The 18948-nt window shown below is 42.4% G+C and overlaps 1 protein-coding gene across 1 annotated transcript; it reads right to left on the bottom strand.

Moving 5' to 3' along the window:
* Positions 1 to 2852: 2852 nt before the first annotated feature.
* On the bottom strand, positions 2853 to 18677 carry drap1 (DR1-associated protein 1 (negative cofactor 2 alpha)). Its single transcript, XM_082161668.1, has 7 exons — positions 18543 to 18677; positions 16455 to 16527; positions 12794 to 12887; positions 12574 to 12696; positions 8023 to 8113; positions 7834 to 7925; positions 2853 to 3611 (listed from the first exon to the last, which is right to left on the bottom strand). Exons 1-7 carry the CDS (start codon positions 18582 to 18584, stop codon positions 3449 to 3451), a joined length of 678 nt encoding a protein of 225 aa, XP_082017794.1. The 5' UTR covers positions 18585 to 18677; the 3' UTR covers positions 2853 to 3448.
* Between the last annotated feature and the right edge of the window lie 271 nt (positions 18678 to 18948).

Raw genomic sequence — 18948 nt, 5'->3', positions numbered from 1 at the left:
CACTCTAATATGAGGATTTGATGATCAAGAAACATTTATGATTATTATCAGTTCATATTTGTGTGGAAACTGATGCATTTTATTTCTCAGGATTCTTTGATGAATAGAAAGTTCAGCATTTCTTCAAAAGATCCATATAAAACTGAAAATAAATGTTAAAATTATATTTATATATTCATTTAAAAGCACATTTTCCTCCAAAATAATCTTTCCATAATATATATTTTGTGTGTGTGTGTGTGTGAGTGTTTTACATCACTATTATATTACAATAATGAGAATGAAAAAGCGGGAGCTTTAATTAGAGATAAATGATCAAACACGTCCCTCAACACAGTTACTGTGTTCTGGAAATGAGCGTCAGATATGTCATATGAGCAGCTATGAGCCGTTATGAACAGTTATGAGCAGTTATGAGCCGTTATGAGCAGTTATGAGCAGTTATGAGCCGTTATGAGCAGTTATGAGCTGCTATGAGCAGTTATGAGCCGTTATGAGCAGCTATGAGCCGCTATGAGCAGTTATGAGCCGCTATGAGCAGTTCTGAGCCGTTATGAGCAGTTATGAGCCGTTATGAGCAGCTATGAGCAGTTATGAGCCGTTATGAGCAGTTATGAGCAGCTATGAGCAGTTATGAGCCGTTATGAGCAGCTATGAGCAGTTATGGGCAGCTATGAGCCGTTATGAGCAGCTATGAGCCGTTATGAGCCGTTATGAGCAGTTATGAGCCGTTATGAGCCGTTATGAGCAGCTATGAGCAGTTATGAGCTGTTATGGGCAGCTATGAGCCGTTATGAGCCGTTTTAAGCAGCTATGAGCCGCTATGAGCAGTTATGAGCAGCTATGAGCAATTATGAGCCGTTATGAGCAGTTATGAGCCGTTACGAGCAGTTATGAGCAGCTATGAGCAGCTATGAGCAGTTATGAGCCGCTATGAGCAGTTATGAGCCGCTATGAGCCGTTATGAGCAGCTATGAGCAGTTATGAGCCGTTATGAGCAGTTATGAGCCGTTATGAGCAGTTATGAGCAGCTATGAGCAGTTATGAGTCGTTATGAGCAGCTATGAGCAGTTATGGGCAGCTATGAGCTGTTATGAGCAGCTATGAGCTGTTATGAGCAGCTATGAGCAGCTATGAGCCATTATGAGCAGTTATGAGCAGCTATGAGCCGTTATGAGCAGCTATGAGCCGTTATGAGCAGTTATGAGCCGTTATGAGCAGCTATGAGCAGTTATGAGGAGCTATGAGCAGTTATGAGCCATTATGAGCAGTTATGAGCAGCTATGAGCAGTTATGAGCCGTTATGAGCAGCTATGAGCCGTTATGAGCAGTTATGAGCCGTTATGAGCAGCTATGAGCAGTTATGAGCAGCTATGAGCAGTTATGAGCTGTTATGGGCAGCTATGAGCCGTTATGAGCAGCTATGAGCCGTTATGAGCAGATTTGAGCAGTTATGAGCCGTTATGAGCAGCTATGAGCAGTTATGAGCAGCTATGAGCTGTTATGGGCAGCTATGAGCAGTAATGAGCAGTTATGAGCCGCTATGAGCAGTTATGAGCCGTTATGAGCAGTTATGAGCCGTTATGAGCAGCTATGAGCAGTTATGAGTCGTTATGAGCAGCTATGAGCAGTTATGGGCAGCTATGAGCCGTTATGAGCAGCTATGAGCTGTTATGAGCAGCTATGAGCAGTTATGAGCCGTTATGAGCAGTTATGAGCAGCTATGAGCCGTTATGAGCAGCTATGAGCAGTTATGAGCCGTTATGAGCAGCTATGAGCTGTTATGAGCAGCTATGAGCCGTTATGAGCAGCTATGAGCCGTTATGAGCAGCTATGAGCAGTTATGAGCAGCTATGAGCCGTTATGAGCAGATTTGAGCAGTTATGAGCCGTTATGAGCAGCTATGAGCAGTTATGAGCAGCTATGAGCTGTTATGGGCAGCTATGAGCAGTAATGAGCAGTTATGAGCCGCTATGAGCAGTTATGAGCAGTTATGAGCCGTTATGAGCAGTTATGAGCCGTTATGAGCAGCTATGAGCAGTTATGAGTCGTTATGAGCAGCTATGAGCAGTTATGGGCAGCTATGAGCCGTTATGAGCAGCTATGAGCTGTTATGAGCAGCTATGAGCAGTTATGAGCCGTTATGAGCAGTTATGAGCAGCTATGAGCAGTTATGAGCCGTTATGAGCAGCTATGAGCCGTTATGAGCAGCTATGAGCAGTTATGAGCTGTTATGAGCAGCTATGAGCCGTTATGAGCAGCTATGAGCAGTTATGAGCCGTTATGAGCAGTTATGAGCAGCTATGAGCCGTTTTGAGCAGCTATGAGCCGCTATGAGCAGTTATGAGCCGATATGAGCAGTTATGAGCAATTATGAGCCGTTATGAGCAGCTATGAGCAGTTATGAGCAGCTATGAGCAGTTATGAGCCGTTATGAGCAGCTATGAGCAGTTATGAGCAGCTATGAGCCGTTATGAGCAGCTATGAGCAGTTATGAGCTGTTATGGGCAGCTATGAGGCGTTATGAGCCGTTTTGAGCAGCTATGAGCCGCTATGAGCAGCTATGAGCAATTATGAGCCGGTATGAGCAGCTATGAGCCGTTATGAGCAGCTATGAGCAGTTATGAGCCGCTATGAGCCGTTATGAGCAGCTATGAGCAGCTATGAGCAGTTATGAGCAGCTATGAGCAGCTATGAGCAGTTATGAGCCGCTATGAGCAGCTATGAGCAGTTATGAGCCGCTATGAGCAGTTATGAGCCGCTATGAGCAGTAAGGAGCAGCAATGAGCCGTGCTGATCCTGGATCAGAGATGACAAGCGTCGCTCACGAGTAAAGCACATCCAGAGAGCAGTTACTGAAACCTCAAAGTTTATTTCACTCATACAAAATCAAGAGAAGTTAAAAGCTGAAGACTCTCACAGCAAACATTAAAAGAGTCTAAAACATGTAAAACAAGGGGAAATCATTTATACACATGTGCATCGTCCCGGTGTGAGTGTGTGTGTGTGTGTGTGCTGGGAAACAGAAAGGGCTCGTGAGTGGTGTGTCTCAGTGACGTTCGACAGTGTCATCAGTGGAGGAAAGAAGCTTTAATAGTAAAACTAGCTTAAAAAGGACAAAACCAGAAACAGAAGAACTGACAAAGCAAACAGAACAGAACCATTAGCTCTGCATTCCCTTCCAAAACAAGTCCAGCGCCTCCTGACCGTCCCGGAGTGATGATGATGAAGAGGAGGAGGAAGAGGAGGGAGAGTGCACAAACACACTGGGTAACTCTAGGCGAATCCTCCGGGATCTCCGACAGGAGGAAAGAAAAACCGCCACAATAAAACAAGCATAACTGTTCCTGGACAATAAAACAAGAGTTTAAAAGAAATTAAAACAGCTAATCCAGAAGCGGTGTGTGTGTGTGTGTGTGTGTGTGTGTGTGTGTGTGTGTGTGTGTGTCTACGAGTCGTAGTCCTCGTCGTCGTCCTCGATGTGGTTCCTCTGCGGTTCCGGAGCCGGCGCCGGCGGGAACACACTCATCAGAGACGGGTGCGGGGAGAACACTGACAGCGCCCCCTGCTGGGAGCCTGCGGGGACACACTGCACCGGCGGGACCTCCACACTGCGCACACACACACACACACACTCGTTATACACACTCTAAACAGACATGTTTTCAAATACATGCATACATTGTGAAAATTTTCACAATTAAACGTGCTTAAATAATATACTATAAAACTTCATGCATGTTTGTCATTCATACATTGTGAAAAATTTACATTATTCAGTTAAAAAGTATGAACATGGTTAAATAAAATAATTAGTGCTGGGCAACGCTTAATCAAATCCAAAATAAAAGTGCGTGTTTACATAATATATGTGCGTTTACTGTATATAAATGCACACAATTGCATGTATACATTTAAGTTTTTTTTTTATTTATATGTCAAATATTTATATATAATATTATGTATAAATATGTATACAGTACATGCAAATATTTTATATATACACATGCAAATATTCCAATGTTTGGCCCCTAGAGGCGCAGTGTGTACGTTTGGCCACTAGAGGCGCAGCTTGATGACGGCGTGAACGAGCAAGGGATCATGGGAGTGTCGTCTCCTCCTACACAATCCAGAAATCATGTTCATGAGTACGGCTGGGTATCGCTTGAACTTTAACGATTACGAGTTCGGTTCTGCTTATCGATTCATAATTTCGATTCCAATAAGGTTTAAAAAAAATAAAAAAATAAATATTTAAAACTTGTGAAACTTGCAAAACTTGCAAAACATGTAGTTGTATCTGAATATCATGAACACAAATCAACAGGCTAAAGAACACTTTTTATCATAGAAGAACAACTCTCGCTTTTCAACGGTTTAGTCACATGGAAATGCTCACAAAGGAATCGAAATGTAAATTTTTTGACAAGTATCAGATTCCCAGCCCTGTAGTGTAGTGCAGAGCCATAGAGAGAGAGAGTTGCGACACTCCCATAGACCTCCGTTGTAAATAATGGCGGCGCTTTTAACCGCCTACTTCCGGGATATGAAGATCGGAATAGTTCCAAACACTGTCATTTGGGCGTTGGACACCATTCACTTACGTTGCTGCGTGTCGAGTTGTTCCAGAGTTAAGTTGCCGAAATATCGACCTCTTTTGAATTGTCAACTGTCTATATTGTATCAGAGGCCCTTTGCGATGCTTATACTGGTCTTCATTTGTACATGCACAGCGTAATTATTTATATTTTATGTTGGTTGTTTCAACCAATTTTCAAGCACTGCCTGCTAGCTAACGTTAGTTAGCTAGCGCGACTTCGTCAGCTAAGAGTTCGGTAATGAATCGCTACCACCTTTATAGCAACTTTTATTTTATTTAATTTTTTGGGATATACTAACTTTTCATTATGTTATTATTGTCTTGAGTGAAGCGGCTTGTGAGAACAATGCTGGACCTTTAGGATTGTTATGGCCATCACCAGTCCTGTCTGTTTCATGGATCACCTGCCCCTGGTTTTTGTTTTTCTTGTTCACACACACAAGCACACATTTTTGTTGTCTGTTATTGTTTAATAAAAAATATTTTATTTGAAAACCTTCATTTGTATCAGCCATGCTTAAATTCGTTTTTAATCTGTTATAGTTTTGATAATGTGTATGGCCTTAATCTTAAAATAATAGTCTTAACATGATCATGTTTCACGTTGTGGTCCTGGGGGTGGCCCCTTTCATCAGAAGAAGTGAGCTAGCTTCTAAGTGAATTCTGAACGGACCGCCACGGCAGACCTCTTGCGTGATCACGAAGGTAGGCTAATGGCTGAATCAAAATTTATAAGCAAAATCACGGGAATCAATAGCCTAATACAGCCCAGTTGTGCTAAAATAAATATCATGAGACGTCCATCATCAGATGAATGATATGGAAAAGTTAAGTTAGAGCCGCTAAAGCCAGTGCTACTACCCATGCGAACATGAACACTAAGCTTTTCCCTCCAAAAATATAGCCTAAAACTTATCTCCAAATGCAAAACTGACATTAACAAAATGCAATAATGCAATAACAGCTGAAAAAGTACTTGGGTGTGTGTTTTATTTTATATTTACCGTTCAATAATGCAATCGCTGCTGTCTGTCCCATAGAAGAACATGACAGCCAGCGTACGTTTTGGAACTATTGGGGCTTACATGAACCACGTGACAGCCATAGCGGCGACATCAAAGAGTGTCGCAACTCTCTCTCTCTATGGCTCTGGTGTAGTGGTATTAGCGTTACTGTGGTGTGAAGCGGGTGAATAGAGCTAATGCTAACGGCGGTCTGGAGTCCCGCGGAGGAACTCCTGAAGGAGATCACAGGAATAAAGCGCGAGATATGCCCTCGTCTTCTTTCGTTATATTTCGTGATAACTCATTAAATAATGCGATATTCGATATGCGATACGATAATGCTTAAAAAGTGTGTTAAGTATACTTAAATTATTTTTAAAACATATTTCTTTGTCATATTATATTTCTTAACCTACATACGTGTTTCACATTATCTTTGTGACGAGAAACCATCCCTTCAGCTTCTGCCAGTGAACATCAGTGTTGTACTGTATAGCAGAAGTGTTACTGAACATCAGTGTAAACCTCAGGGGTCAGGGGTCAGGTTATCCTACATTAGGGTTATTCAACAACACAAACTGAATAATCAAACGTAAAAATAAAACACAGCTTAGTTTTCACTCTATGAATTAAATATATACTGATATCTATTAAAGCTACTAAAGTTATTCAGTTATGCATATCGCGATATATACATTTGCGATATTTCGATAATTTCGTTATATTGTGCAGCTCTACTATATAACAGCATCTTTGGTGTTTCCACAGGGGTAACTGCGGAGATGATGTCACTGAGCGGGTAAAACTGCGGAGATGATGTCACTGAGCGGGTAAAACTGCGGAGATGATGTCACTGAGCTGGAAGAACTGCGGAGATGATGTCACTGAGCGGGTAAAACTGCGGAGATGATGTCAATGAGCTGGAAGAACTGCGGAGATGATGTCACTGAGCGGGAAGAACTGCGGAGATGATGTCACTGAGCGGGAAGAACTGTGGAGATGATGTCACTGAGCGGGTAAAACTGCGGAGATGATGTCACTGAGCTGGAAGAACTGCGGAGATGATGTCACTGAGCGGGAAGAACTGCGGAGATGATGTCACTGAGCGGGAAGAACTGTGGAGATGATGTCACTGAGCGGGTAAAACTGTGGAGATGATGTCACTGAGCAGGAAGAACTGCGGAGATGTCACTGAGCGGGAAAAACTGCGGAGATGTCACTGAGCAGGAAGAACTGCGGAGATGATGTCACTGAGCGGGAAGAACTGTGGAGATGATGTCACTGAGCGGGTAAAACTGCGGAGATGATGTCACTGAGCGGGAAGAACTGCGGAAGAACTGCGGAGATGATGTCACTGAGCGGGAAGAACTGTGGAGATGATGTCACTGAGCGGGAAGAACTGTGGAGATGATGTCACTGAGCGGGAAAAACTGTGGAGATGATGTCACTGAGCGGGAAAAACTGTGGATATGATGTCACTGAGCGGGTAAAACTGTGGATATGATGTCACTGAGCGGGAAAAACTGTGGATATGATGTCACTGAGCTGGAAGAACTGTGGATATGATGTCACTGAGCGGGAAAAACTGTGGATATGATGTCACTGAGCGGGAAGAACTGCGGAGATGATGTCACTGAGCGGGAAGAACTGTGGAGATGACGTCACTGAGCGGGAAAAACTGTGGAGATGATGTCACTGAGCGGGAAAAACTGTGGATATGATGTCACTGAGCGGGTAAAACTGTGGATATGATGTCACTGAGCGGGAAAAACTGTGGATATGATGTCACTGAGCGGGTAAAACTGTGGATATGATGTCACTGAGCGGGAAAAACTGTGGATATGATGTCACTGAGCTGGAAGAACTGTGGATATGATGTCACTGAGCGGGTAAAACTGCTGATTTCTCTGGATGTAAGCATGATTGGGAACATCTGGGATAATGTTGTACACACTTGAACAGAATCTGGGTTATGACCCTGTGCTGGTGGTTTTGGACATGCAGAAATCTCACATATTGTGCCTTTGAATTTGTTCAGTTAAAGAGTATGAAAATGGTTAGAAAAAGATATAATGTAATAAATAAAATATGGTGTAGTAGCTTAATTATTTGCATGCATTTTAATTTTTTTCATTTTCAAAGCGCATCTATTCGGAAGCACAAATTGTGCAAACGGTTTAATGTCTTCAGTAGTAAAGTATGAATATGGATATAATATGAATATAATACCTGTGGTAGAAGGAGCCAGGCTGTGTGTTTGTGCTGGTCTGAGACGTGTCCTCGTCCTCGTCTCCTTCTGTCTCACTGTCCTCGGAATCATCCTGAACACACACACACGCACGCACACACACAAGTGGAATATAATTCTACTATGATGTTGTGTGCTGTAATGAAGCAGTGCATTGTGGGACAGAGTACCTCTTGCTCTGATTCTGTGCCTGAGAGTTTCTTGTCTTTGCCCTTGGCTCCCGCTCCCCCGTTCTTCCGGCCCGAGCCGATCTTCCGGCCTCTGAGGGACACAACACACACACACACACACACACACACACACACACACACACACACACACACACACACACACACACACACACACACACACACACACACACACACACACACACACACACACACACACACACACACACACACACACACACACACACACACACACACACACACACACACACACACACACACACACACACACACACACACACACACACACACACACACACACACACACACACACACACACACACACACACACACGAGGGAGAGTCTAACTCTATATAATGAGGAGCCACTGGTTAACATTAGATATAACACACAAACAATATCAGCGCATGTGAATCTCAACATTTCATGAACATTATTAAAATCTAAAGTTGTTCACATCTTATGGTGATTATAATATGAAAGTATGCTGATTAAAATAAAATAAAATAATTATTAATAAACTTTGCCATGAAATTGGACCCGTTTAAATCATTATTGACAAATATGCGTCACATTACGTTTATTAGTTTTTTAATTTATTTTATTCTATTGTTTTTTTTAGCATAAACTCAATTTAATTATTATTATTTATTTTTTACACAAGACTTAGGCCTACTATCTTAAGTAATTTAGCTTCAAGTAAATGTATAGTGATTTAAGAATGTTTAGAATTAAATATTTCATATTTAAAGTAACTTAATCCAATTTAAATCACTCATATGTGTTAGTGAAGTAACTTTTACCTTGACTTGCTTGTTTTCTTTTTAATAACAAGAAAAACTTCAGTTTCTGGAAGAATACGATGCAGGAGAAGAAATTTACAAGTAACGGAGATATTTAGTTGTAAAAGTAATGCATTGCTTTACTCGATACTTCAAGAAGTAATCCGATTACATAACTCAGATTACTTGTAATGCACCACTGGATATTATTACATGCAGCAACAAGACTCAACCTGTGTTCATGCAATAAACCACAGAACTGTACATGTGGAGTCTAGTAGCATTAGCATTATGTGTTTGTGTTTAGCAGAAATGTGTATCTCTTCTGTTTCACTGTAAATCCTCACAGCGCAAACACTAAATCACTCTCAGAGTAGGGCTGCAACAAACGATTATTTTGATAGTCGATTAATCGAACAATTATTAGAACGATTAATCGACTAGTCATCGATTATTTTGCCGACTAATCAGTAAAGGCCCTTTCACACTGGACGCGATTTTGACGCACGAATCATTCGCGCGATGGTTTTATATTTCGATCAGCTGTGTGTGTAATGAGTGCTTCCACACCGAACGCGAATGCGCAGCGGCGAAAAAACGACTTTTATTTTATTCGCTTCGATGTCGATTTTTTTTTACTTTTGCGGCGACAGAATAGGCTTCAACCAATCACATACTACAAGGACAACGATTTGAAAGACAAAATGCCAACCAACTCGGTTATCTTGACTGAGTTTGTTGTGTGATAGTTTTAGTCATATAGTCCTGTGCTGTGTAGGCTAGCTGGCCAAACTACATTTGGGATGTAAAGCTAACACTATTATCGTCAAAGATAGAGACAGAGACCGTGTTTACTTTGAACACGTAACAAAATGTAGTGAGACTATAGGGCTGCTTTTAGTATACTATACATTCTTTGTGTGATATCTACAGTTTCTAGTCGAATGATTTTTAACTTACTTACTTCGTGTGTAACATGTAATGTGTAGTTACATTACAAAACGCACTGTGTTTAGTTGAAGACGCAAAAAAAAAAAAAAAAAAAAAAGTGCACCTTCAGACTCTCTGTTCTGTAAGATTGGGTGCACCCAAAACCTTCTTTTCTGTCTTTTAAATAAAATGAAAAGCTCGTCTTCACTGGATGCTATGACTATGACTGGATGATGATGATGATGAAGTGTCCATGTTTTCTCAGCTGTCGGCGCGATTTGCGCGAAGGTTTGGGAATGTTGAAGCTCTGAACGTCACAGACGTCGCAAATTCGCGTCGCGGCTGATGTGAATGGTTTTGATGCGAACTATTCGCACACGAACTATTCGCTTTTTCGTTTCGCTTTTTCGTTACGCATCCGGTGTGAAAGGGCCTTAAGTTTGGAACGATTATTCAGCTTTTTCAATTAGTTAAAATACTGAGTTATACATATTCTAACTATAATATATAAAAAAAAGAAAATCACTTCAGCTTTTGAAATGGTTGTTTTAATGAACTTTGAGCCAAACAGGTCATTCTCTTTAAGTTCCCAGATTTCTGTCCAACTCAAATCACACACAAATGCTCTCTAAGCATTGGTTAAATATTCTGTTCTCTTTCAATAGAAAAAAAATAAACAAAAATTAATCAGCTGCACTACAGAAAAACTTAATCTGCAAACAATTATTATAATAATAAAATAAAAATTGACAATTGAGCTGACAGAGACATTCTCATTCACCTTTTAATTTACAGTATGAAAAAGTAACTGGCATGATATTCTTCATAACATCTCCTTTAGTAAGATAAAGGCAAGTGATAAGCCTGTAATACCTAACGTTAATAGTGTTACAATAATAAAAACAGCCCTGACTCCTAAGCTCGATCAAGCTTTATTCTATGCAAAAATAAATCACCACATTACTGTAATTATATTATTATTGTTAATATTATTGCTATGATTAGTAGTATTGCATTCTCTAATAAAGAGATTTACTGCTAGTTATTTAGCTCCAGCTGGAGAACATTCACCTCTCACCGGCTCGTCTTGTTTCCGCTTTAAGTGCTTTAACATGCATGTTGTGCTCCCGTGAAAAGCAAGTTCCGCCTAGCATGTATTGCACACGACAGCATTCTTGGTTTGAAGTTTTGTGAAACTTTACACACCTTGCTAGTTCGGATTCGTTTGCACTCCGTCAGATCATAATTTGCGCTGTGTTTTCTTCTACCGCAATAGCATTTGTAACATTACTCTCTAGCGCTACAGCGCCGTAGCGGTCAAATCGCGATATTGCAGGCCCTTACATTAGGTCACGTGAGCTCAAACGACTACTCGACAACAAGATATTTTTTACAACGTTATATTACAACGTCGACTAATCGTTTCAGCCCCATCTCAGAGCTTTCTTTTTTTGCATTAATGATGTCTTCTAATTATTCATTAAAGTCGGCATGAAATCAAATTTGTCAAATCTTTTTATATGTAATGTTGTAGTGTTTATTATAAATGATTTATCTGTGCACTTCATTATTTAAAAAAAATTAATTTACCCTTACAATTTTTAATCATATACATTACCCTTCCCTCCCCCCTCGAAACGACCTCTCTTCTCTTTCGGTCACGTGCCATGGTGAAAGGGTGCGGCCAGAGCCGATGAGGGTGGAGCCAGAGCCGATGAGGGTGCGGCCAGAGCCGATGAGGGTGCGGCCAGAGCCGATGAGGGTGCGGCCAGAGCAGATGAGGGTGCGGCCAGAGACGATGAGGGTGCGGCCAGAGACGATGAGGGTGCGGCCAGAGACGATGAGGGTGCGGCCAGAGCCGATGAGGGTGCGGCCAGAGCCGATGAGGGTGCGGCCAGAGACGATGAGGGTGCGGCCAGAGCCGATGAGGGTGCGGCCAGAGCCGATGAGGGTGCGGCCAGAGCCGATGAGGGTGCGGCCAGAGCCGATGAGGGTGCGGCCAGAGCCGATGAGGGTGCGGCCAGAGCCGATGAGGGTGCGGCCAGAGTCGATGAGGGTGCGGCCAGAGACGATGAGGGTGCGGCCAGAGCCGATGAGGGTGCGGCTATCGGTGTCTGTCTCGTTTTGAGTCAAGTCAAGTTATCAGTCAAGTTCACCCTCGAGAGCATCTCGAAGAGTCCGAATGGTAGGCTATCTATCTTATCTAAATCTAGTTATTTACTTATCGGACACGTTGAGATGCTCTCGATGGTGAACTTGACCGATAACTTGACTTGACTCATCTTGGTTCGCGGAAGGCTCATATAACGTTAAATATGGGCTGATTCCTGCCTGGAAATGTAGCTGCTCGTCCTCGTTCTCGTCGCCGGGCTCCTTCATGGGAGAGTAACCGTGGGGAGTCCGGTGGAGAGAAATCCTCCACAACTGAATGTAAACTGGCATTCAAATCTGCCTCCATTTTGTTTGCAACGCCCAACCTCCAACGATCCAATCAATTCCCGAAGGACGAAATCAAGCCCCGCCCTACATTTTTTCTTCTAATTTCAGAAGCCGTTTCACTCGGATATACGTCACAACAAGGAAAAAATGACAATCTCAACTTCCGTTTCATGCCGACTTTAATAATAAAATCAGACCGTTTAAATCATTATTGTCAAATATGCGTCACATTACGTTTATCAGGTGGCTCATGTTAAAACTGTGTAAAATCCATGAAAATGTTATATGGGATTGAAACACACAAATATCATTATTTTGCGTGACAGAGTGTGTGTGTGTGTGTGTGTGTGTGTGTGTGTGTGTGTGTGTGTGTGTGTCTGACCTGCGCGGGATCTTGTCTGCGGTGTCCGTGTGGTTCTCGTCTCCTTCTCCCTGCATGTCCGGCACCGACGCCACCAGATCCTTCAGGAAGTCGAACTGCTGCTCCAGCTCAATGCACTGCTTTCTGCACACACACGCACACACACACACACACACACACACGTGTTGATAAATGAAGTGCGTGCTCAGCAGACAGCAGTCATGTGATGTGCGTGACGTACAGGTGTGACGTGGTCATGGTCTTGGCGTTGCGTGACTGTGTGACGTGACAGGCTTTCGTCAGGAGAGACTCCAGGAACAGCTCGAGAGCGCGAGCTCAGCGCAGTCAAGGAAACAACACTTACAGAGAACATCACATGATCACACCGGGCAGAACACTTACAGAGAACATCACATGATCACACTCACACCGGGCAGAACACTTACAGAGAACATCACATGATCACACCGGGCAGAACACTTACAGAGAACATCACATGATCACACCGGGCAGAACACTTACAGAGAACATCACATGATCACACCGGGCAGAACACTTACAGAGAACATCACATGATCACACCGGGCAGAACACTTACAGAGAACATCACATGATCACACTCACACACCATCACACCGGGCAGATTTCAAGGAAAGGGTTCGTATCACGACACTATCAAATGCTCAGATTTCTGTTTTAGGAATGACATTTATTTGACTATCTAGGATTTAACGCCACATCAGCAGCAACGGCTATTAAAGGTGCATTGCGCAACTTTTCATGTTAAAAATACCCGTTTTCTAACCCATACATGCTTAAACAATTGCCTGATGGGCTGAATGAGCCCTTCTCTGATCACTGAGATTGTCTCTATAATCCTGTACAGTAAAATAAATAAGAGGGATTCGGGCCGGAATTTTAGACTGGGCGTGACGTCATGCGCGTTGACGGCACGCTCACCTGGTAATGTCTGGCAGGTTTGTGTATCCGCCGCCATTCTACGTAGAAGATGGATTCTAAGAGACCGGCTTGTAGTTCATTTCAAATACCAACGCAAACTCCACGTAAGATAAAAAAAAGAAAACTTTTGTTGTTGCAGTTTCGCTTGCCGCCAGAGGGGGCGTAGTTCTGCAAAAACTCAGAGACTTGCGCAATGCACCTTTAATAAATAATAATTACAATATAATTTCAATACATTGTTTACAATAATCTAACAATTGTCCAAAAAACAAAACAAAAAAACAATCAATATTATTTATTTATCATAAAAATCCAAAAATTATTACAAGAGCAACCTTTTTTAAATTGTCCTATATAACAATAGTAATAATATCGAAAATTATTTATTTCCATTTACTTTATGATAAAAAAAAATCTAAAATCATTAAAAAAAAGAGTCAATTTATATATTAATAAATTAAAAATGAATGATATATGAACAAACCCCTCAGTAAAAGCCTTCAGGATATAGATGTGCATAAAGCTGTAAGTGTTGCTGTGTGTAAGTGTTGCTGTGTGTAAGTGTTGCTGTGTGTGTGTAAGTGTTGCTGTGTGTGTGTAAGTGTTGCTGTGTGTGTGTAAGTGTTGCTGTGTGTGTGTAAGTGTTGCTGTGTGTGTGTAAGTGTTGCTGTGTGTGTGTAAGTGTTGCTGTGTGTGTGTAAGTGTTGCTGTGTGTAAGTGTTGCTGTGTGTGTAAGTGTTGCTGTGTGTGTAAGTGTTGCTGTGTGTGTGTAAGTGTTGCTGTGTGTGTGTAAGTGTTGCTGTGTGTGTAAGTGTTGCTGTGTGTGTGTAAGTGTTGCTGTGTGTGTGTAAGTGTTGCTGTGTGTAAGTGTTGCTGTGTGTGTGTAAGTGTTGCTGTGTGTAAGTGTTGCTGTGTGTAAGTGTTGCTGTGTGTGTGTGTGTAAGTGTTGCTGTGTGTGTGTGTAAGTGTTGCTGTGTGTGTGTGTAAGTGTTGCTGTGTGTGTGTGTAAGTGTTGCTGTGTGTAAGTGTTGCTGTGTGTAAGTGTTGCTGTGTGTAAGTGTTGCTGTGTGTAAGTGTTGCTGTGTGTAAGTGTTGCTGTGTGTGTGTGTAAGTGTTGCTGTGTGTGTGTGTAAGTGTTGCTGTGTGTGTGTGTAAGTGTTGCTGTGTGTGTGTGTGTGTGTAAGTGTTGCTGTGTGTAAGTGTTGCTGTGTGTAAGTGTTGCTGTGTGTAAGTGTTGCTGTGTGTAAGTGTTGCTGTGTGTAAGTGTTGCTGTGTGTAAGTGTTGCTGTGTGTAAGTGTTGCTGTGTGTAAGTGTTGCTGTGTGTAAGTGTTGCTGTGTGTAAGTGTTGCTGTGTGTAAGTGTTGCTGTGTGTAAGTGTTGCTGTGTGTAAGTGTTGCTGTGTGTAAGTGTTGCTGTGTGTAAGTGTTGCTGTGTGTAAGTGTTGCTGTGTGTAAGTGTTGCTGTGTGTAAGTGTTGCTGTGTGTAAGTGTTGCTGTGTGTAAGTGTTGCTGTGTGTAGTGTTGCTGTGTGTGTGTAAGTGTTGCTGTGTGTAAGTGTTGCTGTGTGTGTGTAAGTGTTGCTGTGTGTGTGTAAGTGTTGCTGTGTGTAAGTGTTGCTGTGTGTAAGTGTTGCTGTGTGTAAGTGTTGCTGTGTGTAAGTGTTGCTGTGTGTAAGTGTTGCTGTGTGTAAGTGTTGCTGTGTGTAAGTGTTGCTGTGTGTGTGTGTGTAAGTGTTGCTGTGTGTGTGTAAGTGTTGCTGTGTGTGTGTGTAAGTGTTGCTGTGTGTGTGTGTAAGTGTTGCTGTGTGTAAGTGTTGCTGTGTGTAAGTGTTGCTGTGTGTAAGTGTTGCTGTGTGTAAGTGTTGCTGTGTGTAAGTGTTGCTGTGTGTAAGTGTTGCTGTGTGTAAGTGTTGCTGTGTGTAAGTGTTGCTGTGTGTGTGTAAGTGTTGCTGTGTGTAAGTGTTGCTGTGTGTGTGTAAGTGTTGCTGTGTGTAAGTGTTGCTGTGTGTGTGTAAGTGTTGCTGTGTGTAAGTGTTGCTGTGTGTGTGTAAGTGTTGCTGTGTGTGTGTGTAAGTGTTGCTGTGTGTGTGTAAGTGTTGCTGTGTGTGTGTAAGTGTTGCTGTGTGTGTGTAAGTGTTGCTGTGTGTGTGTAAGTGTTGCTGTGTGTAAGTGTTGCTGTGTGTAAGTGTTGCTGTGTGTAAGTGTTGCTGTGTGTAAGTGTTGCTGTGTGTAAGTGTTGCTGTGTGTAAGTGTTGCTGTGTGTAAGTGTTGCTGTGTGTAAGTGTTGCTGTGTGTAAGTGTTGCTGTGTGTAAGTGTTGCTGTGTGTAAGTGTTGCTGTGTGTAAGTGTTGCTGTGTGTAAGTGTTGCTGTGTGTAAGTGTTGCTGTGTGTAAGTGTTACTGAAGTGGAGGAAAAACTCATCTATTGAGATATATGGAAATCTAAGGCAATTGTTTTATATTACAACTCTTCTGAAATGTTGTTTAAATATGCTAATTAAATAAGTAAATGTAATCTAATTTGCAAGCATTCAGAACATAATTATGAACACTGAATGAGTGTATGATTTTGTGGACAGTTTGGGGTTTTTAATGAGGGGTTTATGGATTTCTCAGAAGAAGAAAACACACATTTTCTCCGTGTTTTTAGGAATGAAACGTTATAAAAATCAGGTTGAATGATATATGAACAAACCCCTCAGTAAAAGCCTTCAGGATATAGATGTGTATAAAGCTGTAAGTTCTGCTGTGTGTAAGTGTTACTGAAGTGGAGGAAAAACTCATCTTTAAAGATATTGAATTTGAAATCTATGCAAAAAGATCAAACGCAACAAAAGAAACACTGAAATGTGTTTTTTGGAAGTGATCTTTTCAACTATTGAACTGACAAACAAACACCCAGTATATCTGTGATGAGGCGTCTCTCGGCGGAGTTAAAGGATACAGATGATGACAGGAACCGCAGCCGCCACTTTCCCAATCTCCTCATCCGTCTGCATGATCTTCTTAATCCTGGCCTGCAACACAACACACACATCAACACACACACACATTAACACACACACACACACACACACATTAACACACACACACACACTCAGACCTGCACTTCTATGGTCATCAACACACACACACATTAACACACACACACACACACACACACACACACTCAGACCTGCACTTCTATGGTCATCAACACACACACACATTAACACACACACATTAACACACACACACACACACACACATTAACACACACACACACTCAGACCTGCACTTCTATGGTCATCAACACACACACACATTAACACACACACACACACACACACACACACACACACACACACACACACACACACACACACACACACACACACACACACACACACACACACACACACACACACACACACTCAGACCTGCACTTCTACAGTCATCAACACACACACACATTAACACACACACACTCCAGACCTGCACTTCTATGGTCATCAACACACACACACACATTAACACACACACACACACACACACACACACATTAACACACACACACACACACACACACACACACACACTCAGACCTGCACTTCTACAGTCATCAACACACACACACATTAACACACACACACTCCAGACCTGCACTTCTATGGTCATCAACACACACACACACACACACACACACACACACACACACACACACACACACACACACACACACACACACACACACTCAGACCTGCACTTCTACAGTCATCAACACACACATTAACACACACACACTCAGACCTGCACTTCTACAGTCATCAACACACACACACACACACACACACACACACACACACCCCACTCAGACCTGCACTTCTACAGTCATCAACACACACACACACACACACACACACACACACACACACACACACACACACACCACTCAGACCTGCACTTCTACAGTCATCAACACACACACACACACACACACACACACACTCAGACCTGCACTTCTACAGTCATCAACACACACACACACACACACACACACACTCAGACCTGCACTTCTACAGTCATCAACACACACACACACACACACACACACACACACACACACACACACACACACACACTTCTACAGTCATCAACACACACACACACACACACACACACACACACACACACACACACACACCACTCAGACCTGCACTTCTACAGTCATCAACACACACACACACACACACACACACACACACACACACACTCAGACCTGCACTTCTACAGTCATCAACACACACACACACACACACACACACACACACACACACTCCAGACAGGGAAACTGAGCTTCAAGAAGTGAAACAGTAAGCCGGAGAGCAGTCAAGCATGAGATGCAAATAAAAGCTGTCTTCATTCAGATGTCAACAAAAGCACATGTTTGACTTCATCTGTCATACACTCACACAACAACATCAACAACAACAACAACAACAACAACAGCAGCAACAACAGCAGCAACAACAACAAGTCCAGAAATCAGTCTGATTGACTCTAGTGTGAACGCAGTGTAAACCGGATCGGCTGAATCCGATTTAATAATACATAGCCTACATTTTCATACTAGCTAGGATCTTCAGAATACTTTTAAAGCCTGATAAACTCAACAGACTGGATCAAGAGCACAACACACACACACACACACACACACACACACACACAGGAGGAGAAAGAGGGAGGTTAGCTAGCATTCATGCTAACCTCTCTGAAGCTCAAATCTGTACAATAAACCTCGCTGAAAGACTCGGTTTGAGTACATTTGCCCCAACACACTCCCCAACATCATGAACTGACCGACTGTGTTAGATTAAACCGGATTAAACCAGATAAAAGCGGATTAAAACCAGCACTGTCGTGTTAGCGAGCTAGCGGCTAACCGGGCTGAAAGCGTTTATCTTTTCTCGTATTTCCTCATTAAACGCGTAAAGTCTCTCTTAAACGTCTTGTAACTCGTGTGTGTGTGTGATGAGTGTGTGTTGGGTCTCACCGGAGGGAATCTGGCGTTATATTTCTTCTTTTTGCTCGGCATCTCTGCGCAGAATCGGCCCGGCAGCGGCTCTGGCTCGGTCCCGTCAGTCTGTGGCCAAACGCAAGAAATATAAAGGATAAACTCGTTAGATTCACGCAGATCCGTCGCTAAAGCGATTAAAGCACCATCACTGATCGCCGTCCGTGCGTTTCTGCGATTTTTATCGTCATTTTACGGTGGATTCTCTCCGCGATTTCCGGCTGCGCGAGTTCTCGCTTCTTTACGGTTCCGTTTGTGTGTGTGTGCTTCCGGGGTGTTCTAAATCAAGTTCCGACGTCGAGCTGGAAACCGAAACGACTTTAAAATAAAAGTGTGTGAGAGAATATAGATAGAGGTATATAGTGTAAGACAGTTCTTAATTATA

This window comes from Leuciscus leuciscus, assembly GCF_965113295.1.
Source record: "Leuciscus leuciscus genome assembly, chromosome: 2".
NCBI lineage: Eukaryota > Metazoa > Chordata > Actinopteri > Cypriniformes > Leuciscidae > Leuciscus > Leuciscus leuciscus.
The sequence above is the reverse complement of the archived record's forward strand: the minus strand, read 5'-3'. Positions and strand labels throughout refer to the sequence as shown.

What these genes read in the sequence shown, in the direction of transcription:
- drap1 (XM_082161668.1), bottom strand. Translation starts at nt 18,584, where the DNA reads ATGCCGAGCAAAAAGAAGAAATATAACGCCAGATTCCCTCCG. An exon ending in ATAACGCCAGATTCCCTCCG is followed by an intron (nt 16,528 to 18,542) that starts GTGAGACCCAAC and finishes GTTGTGTTGCAG; the next exon opens with GCCAGGATTAAGAAGATCAT. An exon ending in CCTGGCTCCTTCTACCACAG is followed by an intron (nt 3,612 to 7,833) that starts GTATTATATTCA and finishes GTGTGTGCGCAG; the next exon opens with TGTGGAGGTCCCGCCGGTGC.